General features: G+C 45.4%; 2 protein-coding genes across 2 annotated transcripts; both read right to left on the bottom strand.

Annotated features, from left to right (window-relative positions):
* Positions 1-16045: 16045 nt before the first annotated feature.
* On the bottom strand, positions 16046-17318 carry E1B28_013227 (uncharacterized protein). Its single transcript, XM_043158372.1, has 2 exons — positions 16440-17318; positions 16046-16370 (listed from the first exon to the last, which is right to left on the bottom strand). Exons 1-2 carry the CDS (start codon positions 17298-17300, stop codon positions 16281-16283), a joined length of 951 nt encoding a protein of 316 aa, XP_043003717.1. The 5' UTR covers positions 17301-17318; the 3' UTR covers positions 16046-16280.
* Positions 17319-17591: 273 nt separating this feature from the next.
* E1B28_013226 (uncharacterized protein) lies at positions 17592-18392 on the bottom strand (the record flags this gene model as incomplete). Its single annotated transcript, XM_043158371.1, has 1 exon — positions 17592-18392. One exon carries the CDS (start codon positions 18390-18392, stop codon positions 17592-17594), a length of 801 nt encoding a protein of 266 aa, XP_043003716.1.
* Between the last annotated feature and the right edge of the window lie 1377 nt (positions 18393-19769).

Genomic DNA, 19769 nt, shown 5'->3' with positions numbered 1-19769 from the left:
ATGCTCACAATACAATAGTGATACAAACAAAGGATAGCGGCCGTCGACGTCTGTCAATCTACGATTGCAAAATGCGATAGTTTGCCCTGTAAAAACGACCGTCAGCACCGTTTGTGAGGTTTTTTTTTTCTTTTTTTTTGACTCAAAAAAACGTTTATTACGGGGCTATTTGCTCCCGTTCTTCTCTCTCTCTCATTCAGGAGAGATAATTTAATTCATTGTACTATCTACTCTATGTACTATACGAAAATGAACGAAAACGAACGAGAACTTACCATAAATTCACCAACACGTATGTTGATGATGGAGGTTGGGGAAGAGATGTTGCATGACTTGTTTCCCACGCGAGTCATGGTAGTTATTGTGCCGTGGCAGGCAGATTTCGTCGCCCGGACTCAAACCGGTCCGGTGGATAAGATAAAAGATAAAAGATAAGAATTATCTTAATTAAAGATAAGTTGTTATCCGTTATCACTGAACGTAGATATTCGGTGATAACAGATATTCGGTGATAACAGATAACAACTTATCTTTAATTAAGATAATTCTTATCTTTTATCTTTTATCTTATCCACCGGACCGGTTTGAGTCCGGGCGACGAAATCTGCCTGCCACGGCACAATAACTACCATGACTCGCGTGGGAAACAAGTCATGCAACATCTCTTCCCCAACCTCCATCATCAACATACGTGTTGGTGAATTTATGGTAAGTTCTCGTTCGTTTTCGTTCATTTTCGTATAGTACATAGAGTAGATAGTACAATGAATTAAATTATCTCTCCTGAATGAGAGAGAGAGAAGAACGGGAGCAAATAGCCCCGTAATAAACGTTTTTTTGAGTCAAAAAAAAAAAAAAAACCTCATGAATGGTGCTGACAGTCATTTTTACAGGCTCAGTCATTGCGATTTTCTCTGTGTAGTCACTTGTAGCCGTTCAAACGCCATGGTATGTCTCCTTCGCAGCAAAATAAAAAATATCCAATATACTTAAAATTTCCAGGCCTCAGACGCTTGTCGTTTCCTCGACATAGAAGCCCAGCAAGATAGTAGCGATTCCGATCCTGAAGAGTTTGAGGATGACGAACCGTTTGATGGTACGAAGGACAACTGTTCAATCTTGGACTTTCGTTGATAATCATTTGATTTCTTAGCCCTCCTCGATGATCATTCGGAGGAAGAAGGGAGCGAAGACCCTCCTCGCAACACGCATAGAGATGATGAAGAAGAGCAACCATTTATACAGTATCTTCAGGCCCAATATATCGACAAGACAGTATCGGAATCAGTGACTGGAGTTAGGGAAACGCGAATGCAGAGGCGACCGAACGATCCCGAAGGTCAAAAAGTGGGGAGAGTGAGCAGGACAGTGTGGATGAAAGAGAAGATGAAGGAGCTCCGATTCGAGTCCTATGAGTTCGTTGTCGGTGAATGGGTACGCTTGCGGTCTGGCAAGTACAAGGGCGACGTAGCCTTAGTTACTGCAAAGCGAGGGAACAAGTACTCTATCTTGCTCGTTCCTCGCCTGGATGATCCAAACGAAGACTGCAAATCTCGCAAGCGCAAAAGAAGTCGAACGAGACCCCTTCCTGCGCTTTTTCAACCACGCCTGTTCCGGAAATCCACACCAGTCGATATTGCAGCCTCGCATTACGAATTCGGTGGAGATACATTCGTTCACGGACTACTCTCCACCACAGTCACAAAGACTAAACTCGAGTCTACTGCCACCATCTCTCCTCGTCTCGATGCTGGATTCAGCCGTTCACACCACCCTCTCATCAAGCAGTCTACTATGCCATATTCAGAAGACTGGCACTTTGCGGTTGACGAACAGATATCCCACTCCAAACCGTCTTTGATCAAATCTTGCGGCTCCTTCGTACGCCTGGATACAAGAATCGACCATACCCTTCCCCAAACTTGTACTGTTTCCTTTGACGATGGCGAATTCAGCCTCCCTGTTCGACAGGTTCGCAAGGCTATCGAGCCCGGAGACTTCATTCGCGTCTTGAAGGGTTTCCACGCAGAGAAAGAAGGCCTTGTGTTTGGGTCTTCGGAAGGTATCTTAGAAGTCGCGCAAGAAGATGTTCACCGGACTAGGGTATGTTTTCTCTTGTTTTCTATGCTAAAATTTGAATATTAACATCTCCACAGTTCAAGGTCCATTCCAACTCTACCGAGGTCATTGCCTCCACGAACACCGATACACCTTGGGTAGGAGTGACTGTCAGCGTACAGCGCGGCCCTCATACCTACAGACGGTGTATCGTGAAGGATGTTGTGCGGCAGGAGCGAAGGGAGGGAAGACGCTTGATGCTGAGCGTCCATATCCTTGAGCTGCAATGCCGTGCGCTCCTCAACCACAACGATGTAGTTGAGTTGAGTTCGCAAATGAAGCTGTTGGACTGGCGACCTCTGAATGAGGTTCAAGAACGGATTTACGGTGTGGGACCCAAGATGTCAGTGGCGAGAGAGCCTTGGTTAGGGACGAGAGTGCGGGTCATAGATTCTCACTTCAAGGGCTCGACCGGTACAGTTCGCGCGGTTCTGTTGGACAGGTCTCCTGATCCCAAGTCTGGACTGCACCTGAAAGTTGAACTGGACCTTATCCAGGTGCATCGAAGTCAGGCCATTGAAGTCATCGACTACCTCCACGTCATCGAGTTCAGTTCAAAGAAACACCTCAACGTCTGGCGCCCACTTGGTCATAGCCACCAGTTCTGGCTTCCTCGCGAAGGCCTAAAAAACCCGTTTGATGCCATCGCAGCTATCGCAGCCATTGACGTCCGGGATATCCCAACAAATCCTGAAATGCCGTCACTCGAGGAGCTGATCAGAATGTACCGGGAGGGAGACGAGAGATGGAGAGGTCTGCTGGCGGGTACTCCTCCTGGTACTCCTCCTGGTACCCCCCTTCCATCACCCAATGAATTGACGGAGATGCTAGAGACAGGAGAAGATGCGTGGAATCCGAAAGCGCGCTCTCCTGTAAGGGATCAAGTAGGAGATTTTCCACTATGGAATCCAAATCGGGAAGTCTCGGTGTCGTCAGCTGTCGCCGCCTCTGCTGTAGATCCCGTTGACGCAGACCATGCAGCAGCAGCAGCTCCTCCTTGACACTGGATTATCCATCCAAAGTTGGTCGGTCTCGACGTTGAAGCGGTGGTAGACGGAACAAACACCTATGTAAGCGTTATTCGAAACCCCAACGGCGAAGTTGTACCGTGTGTCAAAGTCAACGCGGGTAGTCAAGATCTCCAGGATCTCTCCAGGATTGAGCGGTCTTCAGACTTGATCAAGCCCAGCACCGAGAAGAGCTTGATGGTGGTGGTTGCCAGCGCATCTGAACACATCGGGAAGCTCGTGCGGCGCCTCTCCAACTTCTATCTTGGTGCGAAGCACGAGGATAAACACTGGATCATCGCTGGGGTTATCGTCAAGGATATAGGCACTGGCAATGAGGTTTTAACCGAAGAACGGCTCGAGTTGGATCCTAGATGCCATTTAGTGAGGGTCAAGGAGTCTGAAAAAGACAGGGCAAAGGCCAACAAGCTGTTGAAGCCTGTCCGAGACGATATCCTTCACAAGAACAACCGTAAAATGAAAATACGTCCTATCACCTGATTTTCTTGTATTGTACGCATCTTGGACGGCCCATGTAACACATCAATCTTATCTTGTAGCCGTAGATCTATTGTATTTTTTATCGTTAATCTAGTGCTTTGTATACAGAGACTGCTCGAGTCTGACGGACGCGTGTACCAAACATACACAAATAGGTGCCTTTTTAAATTTGCGTCGCCCTTTCTACATCTACCTTGTCTTCTACCTCTATCATCCTCTCATCCCTGTCTCCGTATTGTTCTCCTCTGATTTATGAGTCTTCTACTGATTTATTTCACTTCTAGATGCCTCCAATACGTACCAACAACAATGGAAATGGCAGTAACAACGGCAACGGCAGCAACACTCAACGTGATCGACGGCTCAATCACAGTGATCGGCGACCTATGGAAGAAGAAATTCTGAGAAGGCGGGCGAAACAAAAACGAAAGGTGTTCAACGTATGGGCGAGGAAAGTTAAGAAAGGGTACGTCTCAATGCTTGCATGGTCGCTTGAACTGATACATAGCCTAGTGTTGCGAACGCATTGAGTCCATACAAGGATTGCGGGACATGGTGGCCACGTGGAATCGACGTATTTACTCAATCCATTGACAGCACTCTGCACTATGGCATCAAGGAAGAGCTCGTCGCCGAAGGCGTCCTACTGCGTCAAGAGCCGGTCGATGATCCCAACGACGATGGAGAAGACGAAGATAACGATGATGATGAGGAGGAGATGGATGTTGAGGGTGTTGACGAGGATGTTGACGACTTGTTCTCTGTTGGAAACAATATGTGCGCATATATATGCGTTCTTTTTTTACTTATTGCTAACATACATCCACAGGACCGCGGCTAAAAAAAGGAAGCTCACCTCAACTTACAAGCAATGGAAGGGACATTACCCCAAGCTACACGGCCAACTCAAGTCCTGCCTCGAGTACGGCGCCATTGACGTGTTCAAGAAGCTCACAAAAACGGTACGGCAATTTTACATCTTTTGCTTTGTCCTAACTATACTTCTTTAGATCACCAATTCTTTCTATGCTGCAAGGCGCAACGACACGCATCAACTGAAACAGAACATCGTTCACCTGATTGCCAACAACCCGCAGCAAAACGGTTATCGACGATAGCGTCGTCAAACCCGCTCTCAAACCTGCCCTCAAATCAATCCGTGGCCACAACCACCCCATGACCGCGGCCTTGCTTTGCCCCTCTCAACACATGGCGGAATTGATCGACCGTCCAGAGATGGACAATACTCGTAAACAGTATGTGTTTCTTTGTTTTGTGCTCACTTGACTTAATGTTTGTCTTTCAGATTGATATCGAAGCTCCAAAGACAGGCAATACAACTTCATTGTACTCAATTGCCCGCGTTTCTTTTCGATTACTCGAAGTACAGGCTACCCTCTCCAGCCGCCGAAGATGGCGTCGTTGTTGCCCCCAATCAAGACGACTCCATTTTCCGAGGGTTTCTTATTGTAAGGGTAAGCTGTGGCCGGTTGACTGTTAGTTATAAGCTAAAATCTATTGTAGGCCTTCAGAGTTCTATGGTTGGCGCCAACCGCTGCCACTGAGTGTCCCGGCAAAGCCACTCGTGCTGGCAACGCTAAGCTGCACAACCTAACCTCGGTCACTGAGCGTACGCTTGCTTACACCGTTGCCCAGGTACTCTCCCTCTCAAGTTCCTCCATCTCGCTGACGAGAACCCTTCAGATCTGGTTCGCCCTTTCTTGTGGTGAGGAGTGGCATCCCGTGGTGACTGGCTTCGACCTCAAACGCTTCTACTACCTCATATGTGCCATGCTTGATGCCATGCCTCCAGGCAAGAAGGCGGCATTGTTCGAGTATCTGAACTCGTAAGTCTCATTTCTTTAAGCTGGACTGCTTCTCACCCTAGTAAACAGGCAAATCTTTGCTGTCAATTATGATGAGGACGAGAGTCTTGAAGTCGACCCTGAAAGCGAGATCAGGAATATGATCGCGGGTTGGCGTGCCAGTAGCAATGTCGATGGAGTTAGCGACGGCGGATACGACGACGATGCTTCCACGTCCACATAGAACTCCCCCCTTTTTTCCTCTTCTTGTGCTTTGCTTGCTTGCTCTGTAGGATGTGCTGCTAGTGCTGCTAATACTACCTGTGTTTCTATTGTTTATTTTGTGTGGTTTTTGAGTGGTGTGATTGAGGAAATATGAGAAATTGCGGTTCACATTCGTTACATAGTCTGTAATGCATCAGGTTGCACGATACTAGCTATCATACAACGTTACTCGCTGTAAGCCTTGCCTTTCATTCTCATTCCCTTAACGCGTTGCTACGCTCACAATTCATTGCCAGCCCACCAGTTCCATAAATCACGTATGTTCTTCTACAAACCAACGAACTCGCTGCGACCCTCACCTTTCGCTGTCAAGTTACCTACTCGTTGTAATTCCCAGCATGCTTCACTCAGTCCCACAATTGGCTGCGAAGCTCTGGATGTGCTGCGACGCTCACTATGCCTCACAACGCCTCACAACCCTCCGCAAACACCCGGAATGGGTAGCAACTCGGTCAAGCCACTGAAACCCCTACCACACTTCATTACGCCCTACAATGCGCTGCAACCGGCCACAATTCGTTGAAAACTGCCTCGAGTGTGACAACAAATCGTTCCATAGGCGACACTGTCACGATAGTCTTACAAACCCTGGAGTTATATTAAAAGGGACTGCCACCCGGTACCTCGGATCGTGGTTCATACAAGGGATCCTGACGTATATAACGGAGTGGCAGCGTGGCCGGAAATTTGCTGATGGCCTTTGTGACTCCGTTGGGAGAATTGAGTTGGAGGAAAGTGACATTGTAAAGCTTAGTACAGCTTAGTGCTGCCGGTGTGGTGAGGCGCCAGGGTTCGCACATATTGATAGTACAATTCGCTTTGACAGTGAAATCCTTTTTGGTCATCCACGACACAGTTAGTCATCTGAGTCCTGACCGACTGCAGTCTGCGGGAAGTTGGATTAGACTAGGACTAAGAGAGCGACGGCTACGTATGGGAGACAGTGTACATCTTGGGCAGAATTCCTCCTGAAGTGCCTTCGGAATCGACGAGACTAAGAGCTAATTTGGTACCTAAGGGATGGCTGATTCGATCACTTCCGTCTTTTTGACAGACAACAAATGTGACGCTATCGCGCTGAAAATCGGATTTGACCCTAAAATGCATATTTTTAATCATTTTAATAACATTTGAGTTATAAATTAAGGGAATGTAGGACTAGGGTGAGCCCGAATTACTAGTCAAAGCACAAGCCTCTACGTGAGACTTTAGCAGTACGAAAAGTACGGAATTAGAAAGATGAGAGACTTCGCGAGGTTTCGAAAACGGTAGGAACCTCAAGAAGCAGCCTCTTAAAAACCTTCGTATTTTGAATAGAAGGCCTCGTCTTACTTGCGGAATGCTTGGGGCGAACATAGGGAATTTATTGAACACTTTACTTTGACTTCACGAAGTATTGTTGGACAACTCGGACTTAAAGGAATTAACAAAGGATATATCGGACAAAGGACCTACATGCGGATTTAGGATAGAAATATCCGGCTCCCATGAAGTCATAGGAAAAAGGAAAGGATTACAATGTTCCGAAAACAAAGGACATCTAGACCTCGCGAGGTTGACATGACAGTTGTTACCGAAGACAGGAACACAGGAAATATGTCATGAGCGGCGACTGGTTCTTTTCCTTATTTAGAGGACAACAGGACAAGGGTGATATAGGAGATATGTTTCCAAGGATATGTGGGCAACTCGGAGACCTCGGGAAGTCTAGGCTCTGTTATCGTAACGTGGATACAGACAGGGGATTCTTGGCTTATTATTTTATTCATGGTTTCTGGCACAACCTCTTGTATTATGCCTGATTAGGCGAGTTTCTGTTCGACTGAAAAGGATTTTATTATTATTCTCAAGTTTACTACATATCTTGGACTTTTATTATTTTTATTTCGAAAAGTGTATATAAGGAGGGAGGGTAGCAGGAATTTTCCCCCAGCAGCCTACGAGTGGAGACGCAGTTCACCTACTAGGACTAGCTCAAGGATTTTACCTTTGCCCCTCACTTCGTCGAAGTTTGGTGTTTTGTGTTTGGATTGATTTGGACCTATTGCAATTTGGATTTGATTGGATTGTTATTGGAATTGAACTTGGATTTTGAAGTCAATTTGGACTTATATTGAATTGGAATTGCATTTGGACTTGATCGGAAATTTGAACTTGAACTTGAACTTTGCGAAGTCTTGAGAAAAGCTTTGTTGAATCCTTGTTGTTGAAATATTGAATTAGTGTTTTGTCTTGTCATTTGATAAGAAGGAATAGAAACTTGATTGAATCTTAAAAACTGAATATCCCTATATTCTCTCTTTCTTAGTGCCTCTTAGTGCAAACTAAAGCCTTAAGAATACCGACCTCCACCCCTTACACTTGTGTATACTCTTCTTGGTGTGGTTTTGGTTTGCGCACTTCGTGCTTGAGGTGTGTTTGCTAGCCATATTTAGTGGTGTTACACAGAGTTATTAACGCACCAACAGGAATCTATCTACCGTCCACTTCCTGAGGTTGTCCAAACTGTTTCCCACCAGCGTTGACACAGCAAGAAACATAACGTAATTCACATGGGTTACGCTTTACTTTACGTTAACATTATGAAAAAAATTTGTTCCATAATGTTTGTGCGCTACGTTGACGCGATATTCCCATTATGTTGACAAATTTCCCAGGATCTTGCAAGAATAAAGAAAAAGGGTTATGTTAGATTTATGCTTTATTTATGGTGGGAATTATTCTTACATTATGCTAAGCTGTGTATAAGTGTAGTATAACTTAAAGAATAATTCCCACCGTAAATAGAGCATAAATCTAACATAACCCTTTTTCTTTATTCTTGCAAGATCCTGGGAAATTTGACAACATAATGGGAATATCGCGTCAACGTAGTGCACAAACATTGTGGAACAAATTTTTTTCATAATGTTAATGTAAAGTAAAGCGTAACTCGTGTGAATTACATTATATTTCTTGCTGTGTGATCTCACTGGGGACATTTTGATGTCATTAGGAACATGTCCAGTACCTGTCAACTGGAATGGACCCTACACGGACTTCGTCACGTTTAATGTGATGGAAACAAAGGTTTAATTTTGTATCAAAAATGTTTTTTGTATTGAAGGATGTCGGATTTTTGTGGCATAATGAAGACCAGCCACCATTCAAATAAATAGAGAATGATGTGACCTGCCCAGCCCGAGATCCCAATGCGAGACTAAGAATGTGGACCCAGCACAACGGCCCACAAAAGCGGCCGACGTTGGCGCATCGCTAATGCGACTTAGTTGACTATGCTACAAGGTTCTTTTTGTGCTTTAAACAGTGCTACGGAGCGATATTTATCGTATTAAGAACTAGAATGAGCCCGAATTGCTAGTTAAAGCTAGTGTCGCTAGTAGAATGTGCCATAGGCGCAGCTAGACCAGTTAGAGAGAGCCGTAGATCGTGTCAGAAAACTGTATGACCGTTCGAAACCTGAGGACTTAAGCGGTAATTCACTGAGTTCTACTCTCTACATTCTATTATGCACTGGCATATCAAGGGATTGTACTATTAGAAGACTTGTAGTCTTCACAGAACCGTTTGTAGCAGAACTTAACGGAGTCAAAAGACCTTCATACTAGGAGTACCTACTTCTACGGGGGATTTAGTTGACAAGAAATCGGACATAGGACCGTACAGACTAGGAGAAATTTGATATGACCATAGATCGAGTCCCGATCTGAGGAAAAGACAAAAAGACATGATACAGATCCCAGATCACAGATAGAGTACCTAGGAACCAGGCAGGAATGAACAATGGATCTCGGAGTCCGCGCTGTTCATGTGCTAGGGCAATTCGGAACTCTGGATCCATATGCTGGAACTACTTGGACACACAAAGTCCATATGATTTGATAATGTCGAAATGCAGGATAAGGTCCATAGGCAGGAAATACCATATGGTACGCCTATGTAGGTCCATTCTACATGCTGAAACAAGAATGAAGAACGGTCCAGATTGGTCCAAAACATATGATTTGAATACGGAAAAGCTCCGTAGACAAGGTTCTGCACATGTAGCGGTCCCTAGCGATAAGATTCCACATGGATTCATAGCTACGGTGCATTATTTTTGGAGATGAAACAAGTAGAGATAGGATTACAAAGCTAGCATAGAAGTAGTATAAAAGCAGCTCATGTATCTGTAGATAAAAAAGTACTACCCGTGCGTAGGAAAGTCCTAAGTGGGTTGCCTGTGAGTAACTGCTCTTGACACCAATAGAGAGATTTGCCCTGTCTTTGTGCAGTGAAATGATAAGATTTGATTTGAACATACGAGACCGTCGAGGTCAAAACTAGAGAACTATCCGTCCGTAGGCCACCGAGGTCTTGATTACTGTTTCGTGATCCATCGAGGGTCTTAGCGTTTGTATCCACCAAGGACTTAGTTTTCGTGTCCGTCGAGGGCAATAGTCTCCAATCGTTCGAATTAGTCTTACCGTAGACGAAATTCACAGTCCCACTTAGTCCACTGGACAATAAACAGAGCCCCTACAAACCTTAGAATTCCCATAGCTGTGGTGTTTTACACTTGCAGTTACACATTGATTTTATAAGACCTTCATACGATATTGAGACTGTGATCTTGTGCGTAACCTTTGCCAAGCAGTCCACCCTTGCAATCTTTCCTGGTGTGTAGAGTTATTGATAGACTTTACACGGAGGTTTACTAGTTTTTGGGTTGATTTGGTGTTGGTGCTACTCCCATAGCTCTGATATTAGGTTGACTCTTGAGTGGTATACTTTGCCCATTATCGCATTCTGGCAGACCCGGCTCCGTGAGGCATGGCAACACTGTTGGTTCCATGGGAGGGTTCAAAAGTGGGATGGATGTGTTGCTTTAATGAGAGTTCCTGCTGTGGGTGTTCGCTTTTCTTTTGGTTTGCTCCGGTGAAATTTCTATCTCACGGTTGTTCTCTTACTCTCTCAGGAAGGCACGCAAACCTCGAGCTTGCAAAAAGGTAGGATCCTCGAATCTTCTACGGTACCTGGGTTGGTGGTGGAAAGAAATTTCGGGAACTGGAGAGTGACTGATGCAGATGAAAGTTCTCCCGCCTACGAGGCTGCCTTTAGTTTGGGAAAGAACGAAGAGTAGACTGGAGAAGGCCATACAAGTTATAGTCATTGTTGGGGTGGCCTGATTGGGTAGTTCTTGTCTAGGTATGATACCATGCATAACCTAGTCCACCATTGTCTTTTTTTCTTGTTGTTTCTTGATGTATGTAGTCCTAGTAGTACCAAGAGGTGTTCAATCCGAAAATTTTACATATGAGGTTCCTACATAGACATAAGGACCCCTGGACCCCCTCCCCCCCTGCACCTTCCTAATATGGAAATTTTTGATTACCAAATGCCTGGCAAGACCAATTTCCCACGTTATATTCCGATATTTGACATGTCATTCTCACTTTCTCCTCTGCTTTGCTGCCTCTTTGTGACATCTATCATCACAAAAATACTTTTCTATGGGCTTGCCAGCTAGACCACAGCAGCATAGGTGATACTATAAAGAGCAGATAAGGTAGATAGCCTTCAAAAGTATTAATAATCCACGTATGATGGAGATAGTACCTTTTCTTTTAGCCTTTGCTATATGCATGCATGAAGAAAAAAAAAGATGGATTGTTTCAGTCTGATCAATAAGACTTGATGCAGAAATTTGAGCAAATTTTGATAGCTAAATAGGGAAATTTTTACTGCCACAACCGGGAAAAGTGCATTTCCTTTTAAAAACAATAATTTGGATCCACACACACTGATTTGAGGCAGTATCACGTCATTTTGGGGGTGCATGGACCTTTCAAACATAAGGTCCTTGAGGCCCCCCCCCTCCCGCTACCCTATGTCTCGGAATTTGCCGGTGAACACCTCTTGAGTAGTACTGATTATCTTTTTCGTGGATGTAGTGGTATTTCTAACTTGATTACAGGGTTTTTGCAAAATTTGGTGAACACCGGAGCATGCTCATGAGATTGAAACTCCGCTGATATGTGGTGATCATCATGCATCAACTGTCCCTCTTCCTCAATGTCCCTTAGGAGGAGTAGCTGTCACTTGTAAGAAATAAAATTTGTTGAGTGGGCTAATCTATATATCTAAACTATACTCTCAAATTTTTTATGATTCGATTTTTGTTTTGCCCTTTTAGTTGAAGATTCAATCTGAGCAAAGGCACAAAATCAGTACTGGTCTGAAGGAAGTTGTTACTGCTGCAGTTATGGTTTGCCAGCTGGTCACACAAAATAATGGATTCTAATATCAAGTAGACAACAAATGAAGGCAGAGACCTGCATTAGAGGTGTACATTAGAGAGCAAGGGAAATGAAAGATAGAATCACGGAAATGTCGGGCTCGGCTTCTTCGGGTTGAAGTCGGAGTTATAAATTTCAATCAGAACGCCACTGCGCCCGCGCAGTACTAAGTAATTGAGTTATACTGTAATTAATTAATCTACGCTGATAGCGCTTCAAATACGGCAGCTCGGCTTCATGATGGAGCAAGGCAGCAACCTTCGCTGCAACCTTTGTTCAAAGAAATGGCCTCGTTTATCTCGCGTTCAGATCTCAGGTCGGGTGGCTCAAAGCATTCCCCATTTCCACATTAAGCCAAATACTTTATTACAAGAATTTACATACTTTAGCACTAAAAACTCTTACAATACAGGATGAAGCCTTTGTTCCCGTCACATCAAAGTGACGAGGGTCTATTCCAGTTGACAGGTACTGGACAGGTTCCTGATGACATCAAAATGTCCCCAGTGTCTTGATGTACAGGGGAACGCCTGTAGCGTTTCCAGACGCGGCGTTGTATGGTTTTACGATGATGTCTAAGTCACAACATGTTGGGAGCTATGGTAAAAAAAGACGTGATGAATTATGATGATTATTGAACAGAAAATGAATGGATTCACTTCAGCAAACTTCCACTAGAGCACCATTGTCTTGGGCTCTTGGGCAGCATGCACAGGAGTGGCGAGAGAAGATGAAGCAATGCCGACATCAGAGACAGATAGTTCCTCCTGCGTAAACTCAGAAGGGAAGCTTATTAGCTCAGGCAGTGCAGGGCACATTAATGGGCGAAGAATACCACTCAAGAGTCAACCTAATATCAGAAGCTATGGGAGTAGCACCAACACCAAATCAACCCAAAAACTAGTAAACCTCCGTGTAAAGTCTATCAATAACTCCACACACCAGGAAAGATTGCAAGGGTGGACTGCTTGGCAAAGGTTACGCACAAGATCACAGTCTCAATATTGTATGAAGGTCTTATGAAGTCAATGTGTAACTGCAAGTGTAAAACACCACAGCTACGGGGATTCTAGGGTTTGTAGGGGCTCTGTTTATTGTCCAGTGGACTAAGTAGGACTATGAATTTCGTCTACGGTAAGACTAATTCGAACGATTGGAGACTATTGCCCTCGACGGACACGAAAACTAAGTCCTTGGTGGATACAAACGCTAAGACCCTCGATGGATCACGAAACAGTAATCAAGACCTCGGTGGCCTACGGACGGATAGTTCTCTAGTTTTGACCTCGACGGTCTCGTATGTTCAAATCAAATCTTATCATTTCACTGCACAAAGACAGGGCAAATCTCTCTATTGGTGTCAAGAGCAGTTACTCACAGGCAACCCACTTAGGACTTTCCTACGCACGGGTAGTACTTTTTTATCTACAGATACATGAGCTGCTTTTATACTACTTCTATGCTAGCTTTGTAATCCTATCTCTACTTGTTTCATCTCCAAAAATAATGCACCGTAGCTACGAATCCATGTGGAATCTTATCGCTAGGGGCCGCTACATGTGCAGAATCTTGTCTACAGAGCTTTTCCGTATCCGAATCATGTTTTGGACCAATCTGGACCGTTCTTCATTCTTGTTTCAGCACGTAGAATGGACCTACATAGGCGTACCATATGGTATTTCCTGCCTACGGACCTTATCCTGCATTGCGATGTTATCAAATCATATGGACTTTGTGTGTCCAAGTAGTTCCAGCATATGGATCCAGAGTTCCGAATCGCCATAGCACATGAACAGCGCGGACTCCGAGATCCGTTGTTCATTCCTGCCTGGTTCCTAGGTACTCTATCTGTGATCTGGGATCTGTATCATGTCTTTTTGTCTTTTCCTCAGATCGGGACTCGATCTATGGTCATATCAAATTTCTCCTAGTCTGTACGGTCCTATGTCCGATTTCTTGTCAACTAAATCCCCCGTAGAAGTAGGTACTCCTAGTATGAAGGTCTTTTGACTCCGTTAAGTTCTGCTACGAACGGTTCTGTGAAGACTACAAGTCTTCTAATAGTACAATCCCTTGATATGCCAGTGCATAGTAGAATGTAGAGAGTAGAACTTGGTGAATTACCGCTTAAGTCCTCAGGTTTCGAACAGTCATACAGTTTTCTGACACGATCTACGGCTCTCTCTAACTGGTCTAGCTGTGCCTATGGCACATTCTACTAGTGGCACTAGCTTTAACTAGCAATTCGGGCTCACTCTAGTTCTTAATACGATAAATATCGCCCCGTAGCACTGTTTAAAGTGCAAAAAGAACCGTGTAGCATAGTCAACTAAGTCGCATTAACATGCCTTCCTTTCGTCACTTTCAACTACATGCCCATGATTCACCGGAAAGGCTCGACATCCACTCTGCCATGTATTCAGGGGGCCAGTTGGACCAAGACTTCTGTGTTACTCGGAGCACCACAGCTCGTATGTCTACCAACTTTGAGAGCACGGGTGGACCCTACGGTACGCTCCATAATGGCTTTGCGATTGTCAGTAGTGCTGTGATAACTTTATCGAACTGACTGCTTCCAAGTCGCTCGCATTCATCCAGTGGCAGGGATACAGGATTAAATGCATTGACTAGCTTCAGTTCATCTGCAGACTGTATACACTTGGTTATCTCCTTCGCGAAGTTAGGATTGGAACCGCCGGGTGAGTTGATTTTTTGCCTGAATGGGCGTGTGTTTAATTTTGTTCGTTCTAATTTATCCCTCGTTACATGGGCTCCAAGCACATATAAATTTATTATCATGATGTACACGGCGCCGTGGAATAATAAATGAACCACCTGGACGAAAGACACAAACGCAGGACATAAATACATACTATTATGCGTAAGTACATGTTTATTTATATAAGGTTCCATGGTCCAGTTTACGAGTGCATCCTTCTCAAAATCATTGGTCCATTTCCCTACTCTAACGCTATAATAACTTCAAATGTTCGGCGTTACATATTGGCTATCTCCAAGGTCAATAGAGAGGTGGAGGCTCCACCTCTGGGGAACCCGCTCTGGAGCTCCGCCGTGTTCCACGGTGTTTGCCCGTGGAACTGTTTCGCCGGAAGTCAACTGGATCGAGGAGCGGAAACTCTGCGTATAAAAACGCTCCTGATCATTATCAAAACACAAGTTGTCTAAATCCAAAGACTCAAAGAAATCATCATGTTCTCTACCAAAGCCGCCAGTCTCTTCATCGTCTCAATGATGATGACTAGTACTACAGTCGTCGCTGACCCTGCCCCGGTTACTGAAGTCAGTAAACCCACCATGCTCTCTGCTATCCCTTAGTCCCAGTCATACTAACAACCCCTCACCTTACAGAACCTCGTAACCAAAGACCAATGCCGCAACAACATTGGCTGCTGCGACCAGAACAGCTGTGCAGGTGTTTTCCCGGACCCAAATGCCATCCACGGTACTTGCACTCAAGGTCGCCGAGTACAACGGTTGTCCATGCAACAAGTGTGGCGAAACCAGCGGGTCCTGCAATGACTCACAATGGATGCTTTGGTGTCGACAATATTTGCACTCGTGGGCCGTTCCAAGGGTGCCATTGCAAATGAATGTATTCAAGTTACGTCGGAGAGTCGGAGAGTCGGGGAAGCTATCGTAGTTACAATTCCAACGGCTCTTCCTCTACTCAGCCTGTCGCTGTATGATTGAGTCCGTACTTTCTCCTTAGCCATAATATCCTACACAGTTTAGTGATCTTGCAATAATACATTCCGTTCTCGCTCAAGAGCCGCTGTCATCTACTCCAAGACTGCACTGAACAGAACACAACTAGAGTACCAGTCAAGCCGCTACACCTTTCTGCATTTCCCTTAATTTCGGAAAGACACGCGATTGTTCCGTGACGGCAATAACCTAGATCGACAAAGAAATTTATCGATGCGTTCAGCGTCGGTACAGCAATAGCATAGACAGTACTTCGTGTTGAATTTTCTGACTGCATAGTCCCGCTGAGATCCTGGCGGAATCTGGCTAAGATTCGCCTCTAATAGTCGACACCAGTCGTTCAAGTGTATCATTTCTAGCTCACAACAACATTTACAAAATAGCCGTTGGCCAACGCATCTATCGCTGCTCGTAATGATAATAAACTTTCAATGTGAGGAACGGTTCGTGGGGAGTTACCCTGGTGAGGCAGCAAAGGGTCGTGAAACGGCTTGCTTCCCAGAATTATCACAGGTGTCGATGAACAACAGCAAGCGTGTCGAGAGTCATTATTTGTATCGTTAGGAACCCTCTGGGGTATATATTCCGACAAACTTGGTGACGCCACAATTACCGATGGATAAATCTGTGTTTACGTGCTGAGAGTAAGTCTGTTGGATGACGGTCCAAAGCAGTGAGCGTTCCCAAACCAGTGCAACTATTCAAGCCTGAAGACCTACTTCGACTGATTGCGCCTTTTCTGCTGTTTCCGACTCGCCTGCGAGGTCGGAAGCCTTGGATCGTCTACGACGTTCCATGTACTCCAAAGATAGCGCTGATTGCGGACCAAATGGTTGGGAGACTGTCCCGGTCGTTCGGAGAGGCACCGTGAACATATAAAAACGATAGTGCTGCCCCATGAGCAACTCCTCTCCAACCCTGTCGGCGGCCACTGAAAGAAAGAAAGCATCCCAGATATCCGCGATGCACAAGGGGTCGTGTTTATCCGGCCATCTCACTCTTCTGGTATACTCTCCTGCATGTATAAGTGGCATACAGTGATCCCAATCTACAAGAGTCAGTACATCCCAGGTCGAGCTGATAACAATGTTCCGTGGTTTGACGTCGTTATGGCAGAGACCTAAACTCGCTAGATCTTCGACGATCTTTTTTATCGCAGATGTGACTTTATGGGGTATTGGGCATTTGTAGTGACGAAGAAAGTTGTCAAGTGCATATCCCCGAATCCGCTCCATCAGAATATAACCACAGTTTCCGGAATAGCCGTGCTTGTAAACGCGAGGAACAGGGACTTTCGTCCTAGCAAGCTCCATAGTGGCCACAATTTGCGACACATCCACCAGATATGAATATAATTTCAGGGCCTTATCATCGCTGAATAAAACGGTGGGGTAGAGGCGATCGAAAGATGAATATTCGGCCATATCTTTGGGATCCAGGAATAAATCTTCCGTTTCTTTTTGCCTGGTCCAGAAATGTTTTCCGTTCATGTCTCTGAGATCATAAAAGTTGAGCGGTGGTGCGGACATGCGTCGTTTTCTGGGAAAGAACCACGGAACGCCTGGAGCGCAATTCGACATGGTGACGATAGTCAACGGTGAATCGTGGGAGTTTTTGCCTCAACGTTCAGCCATATATGGTAAATTCTTCGGAAGGAAATGGAGATTCCAACGCCAACGTACAATACAGAAGGTGCCTAGTTTATGTACATTGGCATACGAGATAAGTACAGTAAAAACGGTAGAAGCACACATCAAAAAAGTAAAATACGCGACGCATAGAAGTAACGGGTTCATTTAGGAAATTTAGTCCACGATCACGAAGAGTAGCGGCGAATAAAGCAAGAGATGCTCAGTTGAATCAGTTATCTATCATTCGACTCGGTTGAACCACTGGCATTCATCATAGTGCGAGGTTGTGACCGTGCCGTAGATTCGTTCACGGCAGTATTCACAGATCCAGAACGAAGCCTGCGACACTTCCGACATGGGGTTCAAGGTAGAGTTACTGGAAGCTTGATTGATCTGGTCATACTGTTCAACACCAAAAACAGAACCCATTGGGTTACGGCGGTGTCCTCTAGCCCGACCCACAGCCGGTTGATTAGGAGCATTGACGGAACGACCAGGAGGAGATGTGTTCGCGGTTTCCTCGCCGGAATGATCAGATTCACCGCCGGCTTCATATCCACTACCATGAGAGGAGCCTGAGCCGGTTCGAGCGTGAGTTCCACCAGCCGAATAGGAAACGTTGTTCCCAGCGTGATTGTGAGGCGGAAATTGTTGCGAATAACTTGACGGACGATGGGACCCCGGGTGCGCATTCGTGAACCCGGTCGGTGCAGCGTTGTGGTTGGGTCCGTTCTGGGATGTAGGATAGGCACCAGTGCTCCCGAAGTGATTGTTACCATAAAATCCCAACCGAAGTTGTTCTGAACGACTTGACGGAATGTAGGCCCTCTGTGCGTCGGGGAAGCCCAGGTCCACAAGGCCGCGTCTGGTTGGATGTCGGCGATATAATGGCCCCCTGCCAGTCCCATCCGATTCAGGATCAGTTAGAAGGCCGAGTTCAGAAGGGTGGCGGTCAGACCCCGAGTCCTGCGTAGGATCTGGAAAACCAAAGGTATTTTGGTAGATATAGTACGAACGATCAGAGTTGGAACCGGATGACATCACGAAGAGAAAGAACGATACAAGTGCTCGAGCTGGGGGCGTGATGGCAGTAACGCACTGAGTTGGGAGAGCTTTATATGTTTCTTGAGCGAGGTCGGAAGACCACAGGCGAGTAAAAATGGAAGGTCTGGTATATTTTTCCGTAAGTAATTGATATCCAAAGAGAGTAGCATCAAAAAACAGACTCATACCACTACACAGGACAGGCAATAGTGACCTATTCCGGTTGATGAGTCTATCGCCGCGAACTTTTGGAGGGAAGATCTATCCTCATGTTGGAAATTGATCCGAGGTGGATGTGGAAAAATGGGACTACTGCGATTCAAGTGTGGTATCACTGTAAGGTCATCCACGATGCTCACCATAGGAAGTAGGATTCTGAGCGAATTTTGGTCTCGATCTATTCGAGTGAAGCCTCGGCTTGTGGGCGAGCACTGGAGGAAGACTTGCGTCAAAAACTTGAGTACGATGCGGTGGAGAATGACGCCACCCCTGAGCGTATTCTCACTCTGGGACCCACAATTCCGAAATCTCGAAAATGGAATAATTTCTCGCTATTCAATTGTCCCTGCCTGATAGAAGGGGATGATTCTATCTTCTCTCGTCTTTATCTGTTAGAACGGCGTACAGTGATGCACAGCGATGAATAAATGAACGAGTCAGTACTGTGGGGTCGCCTTAACGCTTGCTTCGGGGGTTTTATTCTGCTTGTGGTACATGTGAAGAACCTTAATCAATCTAGCTAAGGAAGGATAAGAGCCAACGGACATACCATCTCTGACAAGAAAGTCCGGTACAACTGTATGAGAATGCTGTACATCAACACATGTTTCCAGCATGTTTACCTATAGGATAGAAATAAAGAGTCAGCGAGAAGTACACAGGTGACCATGCGCACTCACGTACCCAAATTTGCACCTACAAATCAACCTTACGGGCGGTTTGTTCGGACCCGCCAATTTCGAACTTCGAAGCGATGAATCAGATATCAACGTTTCCGTGCGATAAAATCTGAATTGAAGGTACCTACCCAAGACTTTCGACGGTGAATCTTGCATCTGGAAAGCCACGGACACTGTAAAATGAGGCGAATCGACGACTTTCTAGCCTCTAGGCATCACGGTTTCTGACCGTCTTGCAAGGCGGTAGGAAAAGGAGCTGGCCGGAAATACGCAGCGTGTCCCAAAATCTTCCTTTGTCGATACTGACACATCAGGTTGAGAGTCGTCTTGTTCATTTGTCTTGACTGGTAATGTGAGGGAGCGAGGCGGAGTCCTTCAGATTTGGGAGTGTCGACCTACAAGTAATAGACCAGTAGTCCGAGGTATCATATATCAAGCTTCAAGGTGTCGCGTGCCATCAACAAAGGAACGAATC

The sequence above is a fragment of the Marasmius oreades genome, chromosome 9 (genome assembly GCF_018924745.1).
Source record: "Marasmius oreades isolate 03SP1 chromosome 9, whole genome shotgun sequence".
NCBI classification, from domain to species: domain Eukaryota; kingdom Fungi; phylum Basidiomycota; class Agaricomycetes; order Agaricales; family Marasmiaceae; genus Marasmius; species Marasmius oreades.
The sequence above is the reverse complement of the archived record's forward strand: the minus strand, read 5'-3'. Positions and strand labels throughout refer to the sequence as shown.

Excerpts from the sequence above, each read along its gene's own strand:
- E1B28_013227 (XM_043158372.1), bottom strand. The coding sequence starts at position 17,300 with ATGTCGAATTGCGCTCCAGGCGTTCCGTGGTTCTTTCCCAGAAAACGA. Across the intron at positions 16,371-16,439 it reads AAAAGGCGCAATCAGTCGAA|ACTTACTCTCAGCACGTAAA; the intron begins GTAGGTCTTCAG and ends GTCATCCAACAG.